General features: G+C 43.6%; 4 protein-coding genes across 8 annotated transcripts; 2 read left to right on the top strand and 2 right to left on the bottom strand.

The window, feature by feature from the left end:
* The first annotated feature begins 142 nt into the window (after positions 1 to 142).
* Positions 143 to 2,325, top strand: LOC106743307 (protein RRNAD1-like). Its single transcript, XM_014617019.1, has 4 exons — positions 143 to 422; positions 832 to 1,411; positions 1,503 to 1,631; positions 1,738 to 2,325. The coding sequence occupies exons 1-4, from the start codon at positions 345 to 347 to the stop codon at positions 1,983 to 1,985; spliced, it is 1,035 nt and encodes a 344-aa protein (XP_014472505.1). The 5' UTR covers positions 143 to 344; the 3' UTR covers positions 1,986 to 2,325.
* A 149-nt stretch (positions 2,326 to 2,474) lies between these two features.
* Positions 2,475 to 4,614, bottom strand: LOC106743309 (mediator of RNA polymerase II transcription subunit 8). Of its 3 annotated transcripts, XM_014617021.1 has the most exons (7): positions 4,517 to 4,614; positions 4,092 to 4,442; positions 3,728 to 3,970; positions 3,472 to 3,480; positions 3,045 to 3,215; positions 2,799 to 2,916; positions 2,618 to 2,709 (listed from the first exon to the last, which is right to left on the bottom strand). In XM_014617021.1, exons 2-7 carry the CDS (start codon positions 4,254 to 4,256, stop codon positions 2,633 to 2,635), a joined length of 783 nt encoding a protein of 260 aa, XP_014472507.1. In that variant the 5' UTR covers positions 4,257 to 4,442; positions 4,517 to 4,614; the 3' UTR covers positions 2,618 to 2,632. The 3 variants fall into 3 exon arrangements, with proteins under 3 accessions (XP_014472508.1, XP_014472507.1, XP_014472509.1); XM_014617022.1 differs by having other exon boundaries at positions 2,475 to 2,709; positions 4,092 to 4,606; XM_014617023.1 differs by lacking the exon at positions 3,472 to 3,480 and having other exon boundaries at positions 4,092 to 4,605.
* A 145-nt stretch (positions 4,615 to 4,759) lies between these two features.
* On the top strand, positions 4,760 to 7,550 carry LOC106743308 (NAD-dependent protein deacylase sirtuin-5, mitochondrial-like). Its single transcript, XM_014617020.1, has 5 exons — positions 4,760 to 5,331; positions 5,858 to 6,072; positions 6,195 to 6,337; positions 6,873 to 7,023; positions 7,397 to 7,550. Exons 1-5 carry the CDS (start codon positions 5,089 to 5,091, stop codon positions 7,449 to 7,451), a joined length of 807 nt encoding a protein of 268 aa, XP_014472506.1. The 5' UTR covers positions 4,760 to 5,088; the 3' UTR covers positions 7,452 to 7,550.
* Positions 7,025 to 12,830, bottom strand: LOC106743306 (fanconi-associated nuclease 1-like). 3 transcript variants are annotated; one of them, XM_014617018.1, is made up of 9 exons: positions 11,184 to 12,830; positions 10,543 to 10,843; positions 9,205 to 10,439; positions 8,996 to 9,127; positions 8,465 to 8,914; positions 7,964 to 8,372; positions 7,778 to 7,900; positions 7,522 to 7,632; positions 7,025 to 7,310 (listed from the first exon to the last, which is right to left on the bottom strand). In XM_014617018.1, exons 2-9 carry the CDS (start codon positions 10,654 to 10,656, stop codon positions 7,263 to 7,265), a joined length of 2,622 nt encoding a protein of 873 aa, XP_014472504.1. In that variant the 5' UTR covers positions 10,657 to 10,843; positions 11,184 to 12,830; the 3' UTR covers positions 7,025 to 7,262. The 3 variants fall into 3 exon arrangements, with proteins under 3 accessions (XP_014472504.1, XP_014472503.1, XP_014472502.1); XM_014617017.1 differs by lacking the exon at positions 7,025 to 7,310 and having other exon boundaries at positions 7,403 to 7,632; positions 10,983 to 12,830; XM_014617016.1 differs by lacking the exon at positions 7,025 to 7,310 and having other exon boundaries at positions 7,403 to 7,632.

Raw genomic sequence — 12,830 nt, 5'->3', positions numbered from 1 at the left:
TCCATAACGTACCGGTAACCGAGATACTAACCAACGGGTGTTTGGACGCAATCCCCAAGGAGTGGATGGAGCATTTGCAAGTTTTGCAGAATGAGGAGCTGAATAATTTTGTAGTGGAGAAAACGACAAAGGTTAGCCGAGAGATCGGAGAAAGGGGGATTCAATTTAGCGCGACGAGTGTGTTCACGTATGTTATGTTTTAGTCGGACTGGCCGGATTCCTTAAAAGAGTACGTTAATCATTGCAAAGGAGCCAACAGACTATCGTCCGCGCTCACGTTACCTTCCACCGAATTGCCGCAGAATTTCAGAATAGGTCTCAGCCGGAAGAAACAACACGAGATAATGCATTTAGCTCGCCTGGTGCACGCGCAATGCAAGCCATATGATATCCAAACGGTCATCGATTTGGGCGCCGGTCTGGTGAGAGAGTGGCAATATTAAAGTTGATATAAAAATATGAAGAAGGAAGGGAGGAAATTGATTCCTGCGTTCATTCTGCGTATAAAAATACTAGAACATTAGGATCCCGGAAAGTATTCGCTTCTCGACGATCTCATTTTGCTACTTTTATAAATAAGAATAAGCACAGGGATCGATTTACGTTAGAAAATTACATGGCTCCATTTAAAAGGACGAAAATGATCCTCGGATTTTTTAAGCTACTCCATCTAAAAAAAAAAACGTTTCCATCATAAGACGACCGTTTCTGTATCGTGTAATTTCTCTTCGACAAATCTCCCCCTTGTTCTCATCGTTTCGGATATATTCAAGGAAAGAAAAAACGATTACCGAACGTCCTAAAGACACCCACGACGCTATTGTTTGCCAGGGGTACGTGTGCCAAATGTTGCATTACCTGTACGGTTATCGAGTCCTGGGATTGGAAAGGGACGAGGAAAACGTGAACAGAGCTTGCGCCAAGCAACGGATATCGTACCCCGAGTCTCTGGCCGACGTCAGATACATCCGTTGCGACGTGACGTGCGATTCCGCGAATCGAATCGAGTCGATTCTACAACGAGAGTTCCCCGGCACTACGGCCGCGTGCTTGATCGGTCTGCACGCCTGCGGCGACCTCAGCACGAGCGCGTCGAGGATCTTTCGCAGGATGAAATCCGCGCGACTCTTCATCCTGATATCCTGCTGTTACCACAAACTCTCCATTTCCGAGAGCGTGCGGACACCGTCGCAGGAGAAGCAGTACTTCCACAATTTCCCGATGTCCAGCTGCCTGCGAGAGGTCGTCGAGACGCACAGCTTCGACGTCGGCCAATTCCTGAGGGTGCCCTTCCTGCGACTGGCGTGCCAGGAATCGGCGGACAAGTGGCGCGGCATGACCGCGGAGAAGCACGGCGAACACTCCTTCCACGTCCTCGCCAGAGCCGTGCTCGAGCTGTACTCGCGACAGAGTAGGTGTCCGTGTGGTCTGTTTACACGCTCGCAACACGCGGTATCTTGGTAACACCGGTGGGTCAATTAATCGCGATCGATGACTTCCAGATAATCTCGTTCTGAGGAAGAGGGTGCGGAAGGGCACGAGGAAGTCACAGTGCATGGATTTCCAGACTTACGTCAAAGACTCGCTGTTGAGGTACGACCTGGCGCCAAGAACGGACATCAGTGTAACAGGTGAGCGATCTCCAGCGACGGGATACGATCGATGGAGGAGGAGGGCCATGGGGAGGTGTCGGTGGATTAAATAAGAAATTGACGAGAGAAATTCTTACATGCGAAGGCGACGTGATCGCGCGCGACGAGCTGGAGAAGGACATCGTGCGAGTGTGGGAGAAGCAGCAGAAGCGAATGAGAGCTGTGGAGATTTACACCGGGCTGCAGATGATACTGCAGCTCCCCGCGGAATCGCTGGTCCTGCAGGATCGCTTGTGTTGGTTACACGAGCAAGGCTTAGAAGCGGTCATCGTGCCTGTGATGAACAAACGGCTCTCTCCTCGTTCGCACGCGATTGTATCTCGTAAACGCTGAAGATTCTCCGCCTCAGATCGATGCAGTCACGGGCAGAAAGGTTGTCTCGTTCTCTAAAGGAGAATTCACATCTCGACGAGGAAAACAGCAGGCGATCAGAACTCGCAGTGATAAAGCAGAAACTGCCGACTACCAGCTTCTGCTTTTCCATCAAGGTCTGTGAATTCTCCCTAAGCATAGTGATACTGGAAATTTCGAATTCGATGTATCATTGCCGAAATATTCGCGCGTCACGACTGCTGATTATTCTGTAAACCGGTAAAAATGCTCCAAAGCAGCGGTCGTAATGTACAAATATTCAGAAATGATGCGTCCAATTCGAAATTTCCGATTTTCACTGTGCCTGGGGAAACGGGACAACCTTACTGTCGACGACTGTACCTTCCTTCTCGGCGAATCGAAACTTATCGCACAGTTTTCTATGAATATTCACGTAAGACGACAGAGTCCGAAAATTGCATCGTTGTTAAAAGCATATAATATATTTACAGAATCTTTTGCACGGAAGATTACACATGTGATCGACGATATATATAATTCTGCTAAGTTTAATATTAAGATTATAAGTTAAATACTATCATATCAATGTTTGCGTATCATATTGTCGTTTATTGTACCGAATCCCACAAAGATGCCGCGATGTGTACTTATCTGTAAGGGTGGATCTGCGAGGCCGCTTTGATGTTGGTTTTTATCGCGCCCGGCGCCTTGTTTATTTGTCCCACTGCAAATCATCAATTCGAGTCGTATAATAACATCGTTATCGACGAGGGGAAAAAACAAAGATCTCACACACGGAGGAGGAACACTTACACGGTGGATTACCCAGAGGCCCTTGTCCCGGTGTTTGCTGTTGATTACCGGGTCTACCCACCATCATGCTGCCAGCTACTGGATTTACGCCGGATTGGACCATTTGTATGGAGTCAGACTGCGAGCGTCAAAGACAACATATTAAGATTGGCAGACGCAGCGAAAGGCAATGAAAAAACATGGCAGAGCCACCAGAAATTTAGAATTTAGCTGTTTCTATTATTATTCCTCGTGATTGCAACTTACTTTCAAGCCTTTCCCCATCCCTACGGCGGCCACGAGGGTGTGGGTGTCCGCAGCGCTGTTGGTCTGCGCTTGCGTCGCTCTGGCGCCGGCCTCGCTCTCCCATTCCTCGCGCGCCTTGTTCGCCATGTCCCACACATGGCTAACTACCTTTGTATACTGCATCAGTTGTTTCTGAAACCCAACGGGAACACGTGTGAGAACACGCCAAGTAAGAGAATCCGCGTGTTCCACTCGCTAAATGGACCGGCCCGAAAATCTCTGACCGCATAGCGAATTCAAACACAGACAGGCAGACATCTGTCGGTGCACAGCTGGACGAATGCTTTAGGATTTACATAGCTATCAAAGTAGGCTTGCGACACAACATCAATCTCGGCCCAGAGCGAATGGAACCGATAAAGCCGAGGCTGTCTGATTAGTGGCTTACATTGTAGTCCTAGTTGTTGTTTAGTTAGCACGTTAACAGAAAAATAGTACATCTTCAGTTAACTATACGTGTCTATCTTAACAGATACAACATACTTAATTGTGATAAATTTAAAAACCTTCACCTGTATGTTAATAATAACAATTTAATATTCGAAGTATCACAAGTATCTTCGAAAATAACTTGAGTTCGTACTGGGAAAGAACATAGAGATAAGAACAGGAGACGTGAATGTGGGATGAAAAGGGCATCTTACATGTGAGACGTCGTTGCTAACATTGGCTTTAGCTTCGAACTGCATCATTTTCTGCTCAGCTTGAGGCTCCAGTTTCGTCCTCAAGTAGTCCGGCACGAGGTCGTGCGCAAAGGTGGGGATTCTACCTTCAGTCAGCCTGAGCAGCTCTTCGTCTTTCTCCGGGCTCAGGCGCAGCGGCAGAACCGTGTAATTCCTGAGACTCGGTGCTTTGTCGGGCGCAAGAATCTTCGAAAGACTGGTCAACTGAAGTGTAAACAATACGACCATAAAACATGGAGGAGTGTCAAGTACCGATTGAATACATTGTATAAACTGACGATTCATTGGCGATTCATTATTTGACTCGATTAGACGAATTACTTACGTGACCCGAAATTAACGCGTAATTGTCGAGGAAATTGGGCCAATTCAGGGTCTCGTATTCGTGTTCCAGTTTGAACACCATCGCGGCGATCGCGTTCTTCAAATCGTTCACTCGCGATATGATGGTCTCCAGAGCGGAATCCAAATGTTTCTCGTCCCGTTGCATCGTGCAATCCTCTCGTCGGATGTCCACAGCAAATATTACTGCACTATTCGAGCCGTACGCTCTTTAACGCAGCAACTACACCTCTGAACTGCCAAGCCTGTTTTATAGGTTAGGCACGATTTTTTCTTTCTCTCTCTCTCTCTCTCTTTGTCTCTCACATACACACACAATATAGTTCCAAAGGACCTAGACATAAAGCAGTAGTCAATCAGAATTCTCGCTGGTAGTAAGCAGTAGATAAAGCAGAAACTGTCGACTACCAGCGCGAGTTCTGATTCTTGTTGTTGTTCTTCTGCTCTCTGCCTTTCTGTCAAGGTGTGAATTCTCCCTCACGCTTCAGTGTGTGTGAATTTCTTGAACTAGCGCAGCCAGTTCATCCAAAAAGAACGGACTAATGATTTAAATTGAATCGACGATGAACGGAATTGACCAATCGCATTGATCAGTTCAGCTGATTGTTCAATGCAATTGGCCAATTCCGGTTGGGTCAATCGTCGATTGGATTTAAAGGATGGTGGAAACACAGGCGTGTGACGCTCCAAAGCGTGACAACCTCGAGACCGGAGTAGTTTAGGTTATGTATACATACGTATACGTACATATTTTATGTTTAAAATTCATCGGCGAGTGAAGTAAAAAGTGATCAAGGATCGAAATCAATCAGTCATAATGGATCCCGCGGTCGGCCGTTCTAAGGTTAACAGGTCGACCGCCACTTCCTAGTTACGCGTCAGCTGTTCGTCAGCTGATCAGCGCAACGGGGACGTCAAGCCGGTGATTACTTGCGTTTTAGGACGCGATCACTTGCACCGTCACGCAGGGCACAAAGCCAATGCAGAACATCATGAAGTCGTTTCGCGAGGTTCTCTCGAACGCGAACAACATCCTGATCTTAACTGGCAGCGGCATTTCCGCGGAGTCCGGTGTGCCGACTTTCCGCGGCGCCGGCGGATTTTGGCGCAAATACCAGGCGCCGAATCTCGCCACGCCGGAGGCCTTCGTCGCGAATCCGTCGTTGGTCTGGGAATTCTACGAGTACCGCAGGCAACTAGTGAGCAGAGTCAGACCGAACAAGGTAATGTAACTTGTCGAGGGGGAATGAATCACCAAGTATATATTGGGCGAATGCAAAAATTCATTTCGTTCTTCAATTGAAACATACATACAATAAAGCATATATTTAATTATTTTAAGATATAATCGATTAAGTATACACTGGTTTATTCGGTGCCATCTCACTAGTAGCTGCATGACTTTCATTGAGCAGGACCAATTCAGCAGAATCAAACCGGACTTATTGGAATATTTAGCATTTATTTTGTACTAAATTGTATCACCAAACATAATTTTGCACTATGTACGATATGGTACAAAAAAATAGTGCTGTTGGTTTGGCATTAAGTTAAAAGGACCACTTTGAAACAAAAGAAAAGAAGAGTAGCAAAAATGAGTAGGATAGAGATAGCCGTATGATCCTGCACTCGTAATAATTCTGGGGTTTCTGAGCGAGGAACCGATTAAAAAACGAGACGGACTTTTGTATCAACCTAATAATTTACTAAAGAATGAAGCAAACTTATGGAACTCGCTTCTTTCCTCAGGCACACACAGCCGTGGCGGAGTTTCAGAAGCGCAAGGCAGCGGAGGGTAAGAGAGTGTCGATCGTGACGCAGAATATCGACGGGCTACATCAGAAGGCCGGGGCGAAGGACGTGGTGGAACTGCACGGTTCGCTTTACAGGACGCGATGCACAAAGTGCCACAATATCTCAGTCAACGAGAACATTCCTATCTGCCCGTCGTTGGAAGGGAAAGGGTACGCCTCTTGAGAATTCTCTTGCGTATAGCAGCGGATAACAGAGCACGAAGAGATACGTGACACCCACGTGCGAGTGTCGCGAACTTTCTCATGTTTTGATGGTAACGCATCCGTAACAGATCGCCTGACCCGGGCATTATGTCGTCTGATATACCGGTAGAAGAATTGCCGCGTTGTGAGATCGCGAGCTGCGGCGCGCTGCTGCGGCCTGATATCGTGTGGTTCGGCGAACATCTGGCTGAGCATGTACTGCAGGATGCTTGTATGTAACTTTATTTAACAAGTATGATCGCACTTACAAAATATGAGACTTATCTCTGACGAGTGCGCGAAAAATAGACAGTCTTCGATTCAAAATGAAGGATTTCGACGTACACAGCACATGAATCGCAAAGTAAATGGCTAATAATCTGTAACTTTTTTATCGTACATAAAAACATAAAAAACAACGCAAAATGTATGACGCGAAGAAACTAAACGTACTTATCCTGATCAGTGTTTTCTCTCACTATTATCTGACTGATCATGTATCGCAGAATGCTCAGGCATAAATTTAACAAGTATGATCGCACTTACAAAATATGACGAGGTACAAAAAATGCGCAAAAAATTTCAGTTTCCAATCGAAAATAAAAGATCTTGATATGCGTAACGCAAAACATAAAATAAATCATGGATAATAATTCTCACCTTCTGATTGTACATATAAAACGTAAAAAACATAACGCAAAATGTATGACACGAATAAATCGAACATACTCGTCCGTTAATCGGTGATTTCCCTCGAAATGTCACAGTTGATCTCGTGGAGACGTGCGATGCTTGCTTGGTGATCGGAACCTCGGCGGTCGTATATCCGGCCGCAATGTTCGCGCCGCAAGTGGCACAACGCAATGTGCCGGTCGCAGAGTTCAACATAGAGGAAACGCCGGCCACGAAGCAAGTTCAGTAAGTACAACGTGCTCCTTTTCAATCTTGATATAAATCGTTTGACTGTATCGCCAAGCATTCACACGCTAAAGCTTTCAACAGTTACATTAAAAATATAAAAATTTGTATATATACGTACAAGCGAAATATATCACAATCAATATAAAATAATGTCTCTATCTTTTTTACACGTATGGAGCATAATATATGCATATATATATATCTCTCTTTAAGAGTGTCCATATCTGTGGAAAACGTTACATCATATCACATTCGTGCTTTCGCTTGCGCCCACCTCTCTTGGACTGTAACAGAAAAAGATATACGCGTTACATCATTTGCGGATTGGTCAGTTAATAAAATTCATCGATGAATGATTTTTGTTTTGCAGATATCATTTTCAAGGCCCCTGCACTATCACCGTGACAGAAGCCTTGGCACCTTGAAGAATGGCAGAGCATGTAATATTCGACATATTATAATAGCACGCTGAGCTCTTTTATAAATATCGCTTACTTCGCAATAACACACTTCCGTATTCAGTCCGAGGTAATTCAAGTATTGCAACCATAACTTTTGTTTGGTCGAGAGTGAGTCACCGGGGCCCTTCACTTCTACAATTTTGTACTAGAAGAAATGCAGTTATAATTTAGATTTATTGAAATATAGCATTTTCTAATATAATTTGATGATCTGTATGATGTAAGCTGTATAATGATGTATTTTCTATCTTTTTTTTCTTCAAATTGTAAATAGAGGAATAGAGGTTTACCTGTTTTGTACGTGGATTCCATACGATTAAATCTGGGAAGCCAGCTCTCCAGAGTGTATAGTTATGAATGAGTCGTTCGCAGATCCCAACTACACCTTCTACTCCCAAACAAAGCGCCACCTCCTGCAAGCGGACGCAAAACACAATTACACTGACGTCACACGAATGCCGAAATTAATTGCTCACCTGGAAGCTGATACCGCTGTCAAAGATATTCCCCTGACAGATGGAAGTATATTCACACAGTAAGTCGAATTTCTGCTTCAGATGATTGCCCAACGTTTCTACGTCGAATTTCCGAATAGCTTGGAGCTTCTTGTCGATGTGTTCTCTTCTATTTTCGTAAAATTCCGACGTGAATAGATCCAACGGTGTGGGCTCGTACGGCGATACGCAAGCGCCGGGAATGTCCAGGTTGTAGATCTCGTCCCAGAATAACGTACCCAAAAGGGTAACTGGAAAAGCACCCTCGCAGTGGACACCTTTGACGTAACCCTTCTTCTTGTAGTCGTACAACGCTAGACTTTCGACCGTACCGTACTCTTTGTCGATCCCCTCGTTGATGCACCAGGTGCTCTTCCTTTGCGAGAGGTTCCTGAAAGGACACACGTCTCGACATCTGTTCACTTACATTCCTGTCCTAAATCCGTTTAAAAGTACCGGCCGATTTGTCGCAGCATGACTCACCTGCACAAAGTTCCTTGTATTGTAATAGAACTCGGTGTGTATTTTAGTCGCGCTTTGTCGAGGTCCTTGCCCAATATCTGTTTAACCGTGTCCTTCGAATGCTGATCGATGTTGGATTTTCTTTTTGCGAGATTCTCCGCCCTCTCCAACAGATCCAACCTGTCGACTTCCGTTAAACTTTCCTGTTCCACAGCTTTCGAGAGGAGCTTGACGCTACCGTCGGGATCCTTCATATGATATACTTGTATTTTTATTAATTCATTGTACCACTGCCCTTTCTTGTGTTTCATGTGACACTTCTGCTTGACTAGTATGCGCAAATACTTGATCGCTTTCGACAGTGTTTCTTTGCTCTTCTTAAACGCGTCGATACTCTTGGACAGAACTTTGAGCCACATGTAGCACGGCATAAAGTGCCTGATGTGACGAGGTAATTTGGAGTTTTGCAGACTGCAAACGAACTAAGCGATACTTATCTCTCGACGTAATTTCAGTCACAAAATCCACGCGATCGCACGCGTCGTCTGTTACCTTTGGGTTTCTCTTCCTAAGAGAAGTGATAGACGTTCCTCGGCTTGCGATCCGATTTGTCGTACGACATCCCATTGTTTCTTCTCGATTGCATACAATACTTGACAGAGCGCGCTCTTAGCCTCCATATATCTGTAAAGTAAGATTTACATTAAAAATACAAACGCACTGCGAATTACAAATAGTAGAAATCGTATTGCGTTGCCTACTTCGACAGGTGTTCTTTATTGGCGAAAATGGGAAAGTCGCTAACCATTACTTCTGGGTATTTGATTTCCTTCATTTCAACTCTCACCAACGTATTGAATAAATCCGCCATGGTCTGCTGGGGATCTTGATTAGGCACCAGCAGCGTAATTATTTTATCAATTACTTTACTCACGTTGGTGTCGATCAGTACGCAGCATCCTAGAATTTTATTCACCGAAGCACGCAATTTAGTGACCGGATTTGGCATCCCGGGAAACAAGGGTTTGCTATTATGGTGGAATTTTAGAATCGATTGTACGTAGTGCTCTTTCTTGTGACGGCCGCTGGCACAGACCTTATATTCCTGACAAAGCTTACGAATCTCTTCGACTTGCAACAGCTTCAACAGAACGGTCATATCTTCTTCCTTCGCGTTACTTTTAAAAATAGATCGCGACACGAGCTCGTCGAAGACAGGACTCAAGTTGGTGGATATGTTGTCGTATTTGATATTGTCTGTTCTGTGCCAAATGTGCTTTCTCTTCAGCATGCGTATCATCAGGGCCTGTGCGTTCTTAGAAATTGTCAGCAGCGAAAATATTAAGTCTAACTCATACTCGTTGAAGTATCCGCAGTTGAACGGTTTGGAGAAGACGCTGGCGATAATGGAGAAAAAATGTCGCGAATACGTATCGGTCGGCATTATTATATCGTTGATTTCGTATCTCGTCGAAGTTGTCGTGTCTATACGATTGTACTTGTAATTGAATTCTCCACTCGAATAAACCTTCTCCAGATTGATGTCATTGTTTGCAATAGCTCTTTCTTTCGCCTGGTTAAGATTGTCTATCACTATGGGCATTAATTCTTCTATCCTGTCACTGAACAATTTCCTTCGCGCCATCTTAAGGCTTCTCGGAGACTCCAGTGCTTCCTTTATCGGAGACGGGGTTTTCGGAGTAAATTTCGGAGTAAAATTTGAGCTCCTCGACGACACAGGACTTTTCATGGGACTCGAAGTAGGGGAAATCTGTTTGACAGTTGGTGTGTTGGTAGATAGTGATGATGCTGTCTTAGCTTCTATAGTTTTGATTGGACTGTGCACCATGTTGACTTTCGAAGAATAAAACGTCCCAGTGCTTATCGAGATATTACTTCTTCGCGCTATGCGTTTCCTCCAACTTCCTCTCGATGCACCCGCCTTTTTTTTACATACAGAAGCAGCTTCCAAATTTCCCAATGATATTTCTCCTTTCTATTTGGTAATGGAAAATACTCACATTAATCATGGTTAATTTATCACGGTTAAATCGTTATCATATGTATCCATCATGAGAAGTGAATCATGATTAACTTACTCTTCCATTAATTCCGAATCTGTGCGAAGCAGATGTCCTTCCTACATTATTTTTTGTATTTCCAGATTTCTTACTCGCTACTTTATAGAATTGATCTATTCGGGTTTGTGTCATTATACCTTCCTACCGTCACAATGTACGAAGACTCATGTCACAAACAAATCAATTTGCAGGACATTTGTCGCACAGTACAAACGCACAGTACAAATATATCGTTATACACATATCATGCATAGTTCATTTGTGCAATGGATGTTACGAAGATGCGGCGTGGACGTCACAAACACAATCTCTCTCACACCTGAAGGAACAAACGGATCATTCTGCATCATGTTGTTCAATATTCTTTTTTATTTCGTTCGTACATTATCCTATCGTCTTAAGTAAAACTTAATGTAAGCTACAGCGGATCGACCAAAGAAATTACAATATTTACATACTCTATATCGTTAGATCACCGGCAGATGAGAATACAAACGTTTCTTTTTTCTTTTATATTAAATGATACAGAGTTGAAACGTAGTATCGTACTAGAACGGTACTAAAACGGTAAGCTATCAACGATACTTGATTTTTGCCCGTAAGTCGACATTTGGTAGAAGAACACAATACCGCCCTGTCAATTGTCTGATTCGTCTTACCTCAGTAACGAAAAAGATCTGGAAGTACGGAATAACGCACACGGTCGGACAAAGTCTCGAGAGGTTATGACTCATCGTATTCTGCGCAGAGCGCAACTATCGCGCGTGGCGGGAAATAAATTGTGAAACATAACCTCCGAAGAGAGGGAATTTTTTTAATTTTTAAATTTCACCCGACGAGGTACTCTATTTCGCTCTCACGCACGTTTGTGCTTGACGAAACTTGATAAAGGTATCGTAATTGATAAATAACGTCACGTCTCTATGCGACACGATGAGTGTAGCAGGTAGGCTGTCGAAAAAAAAATTACTTGATAGTCAGTGTAATCAGAATTTATTTTTGCAGGCCCGCTTTGTCAAATTGTTTTCCGAGAGAGATATATATATATATATATATATATATATCCAAGTGTAATTTTCACGCGCTCTAATCGGCACAGTCAAAACGTAATAGCGACCTTGATCGAGTGTTCGAGAAGTACAAGGGAGTTTTGCTGTTTGTTGAAAAACAAGAGAGCCGTATCCGATACTTTCGAAATGATGTGAGACTCGCTCGACGACGAGCGCAAAAACGAAAGGCATACACCAACGCATATCGAAGTGAAACGAATACAACGAGTAGATTTTAGAATTGCTTTCGACTTGTCGACACGCGCTCTCTAAAGAGTCGCCGCGTACAACACCTGTACACAACGAATTGCAACCTAACGCGCCGCACACAATCTCTCCCACTTTATATTTATATATACGTATTTATATATATGTATGTCGTGTTTGCATGTACAGGCTCACGAGCTGTATATGTGTATACGTACATATGTATACGAATATGTACAATAGTCGTTCTCATAATTAGCCGATCTTGCCTTTTCCTCCTGGAGAGAGAGAGAGAAAAAGTTACACAATTAGAATATATTTAATAGCCAAAATGCAACCCGTAAATTGACTTACTTATATACACTCAATTAGTTACACATTGTCTCCTATCGCATGTGTGTGGGTATGTATATGTGTGTATGTGTTTGTGTTAGTCGCAGTAATTACGAATATTAATACTTAAGTTTCTATACATAATTTGTAGGAAATGTGTTAACTCATCTACCTGGTAACACCTCTGTTCTACTCTCGACAAAGTAACAAAGGCAAATATATATATATATACTCGTTTGTTCAGATACGAAAAAAAACATTCGTCAACGAAAGAACAATTGGAAGAATCGTTGTCGCCGCGTATCGCAGAACTCAATGCTGCGACTGCGAAGTGTGGCCGGAAAGTGTTCGCCATACCGGGTAGTCGTGACAGTTGATTCGGGTATGCATTAAATCACTCGTCGGATACTAGTTTGTTTCATAAATAGGACGTGTATTTCAGTATTTGACATATTACATGTGATGATAATTCATCGTCTTTGACAGTCGGGCGACAGCCGCGCGCGTATATTTTCTTTCTCCCTCCCCCACCCCCAATAAAAGGTGTTATCAGGTGACAAAAAAGAGATTAAATGATGCGTCGTATCGAAGAACAAGTCGTAGGGTTGTGTCTCTAGAGAGCAAATATTCTATATATATGCCATATAGAACTCTCTACGTTTCTCTCTCTGTCCCTCTGCGAGTTCTCCGACTGTACAATATATAGTATTCGAGAAA

The sequence above is a fragment of the Dinoponera quadriceps genome, unplaced genomic scaffold (assembly GCF_001313825.1).
Source record: "Dinoponera quadriceps isolate SergipeBrazil2010 unplaced genomic scaffold, ASM131382v1 scaffold616, whole genome shotgun sequence".
Classification (NCBI taxonomy): Eukaryota; Metazoa; Arthropoda; class Insecta; order Hymenoptera; family Formicidae; genus Dinoponera; species Dinoponera quadriceps.
The sequence above is the reverse complement of the archived record's forward strand: the minus strand, read 5'-3'. Positions and strand labels throughout refer to the sequence as shown.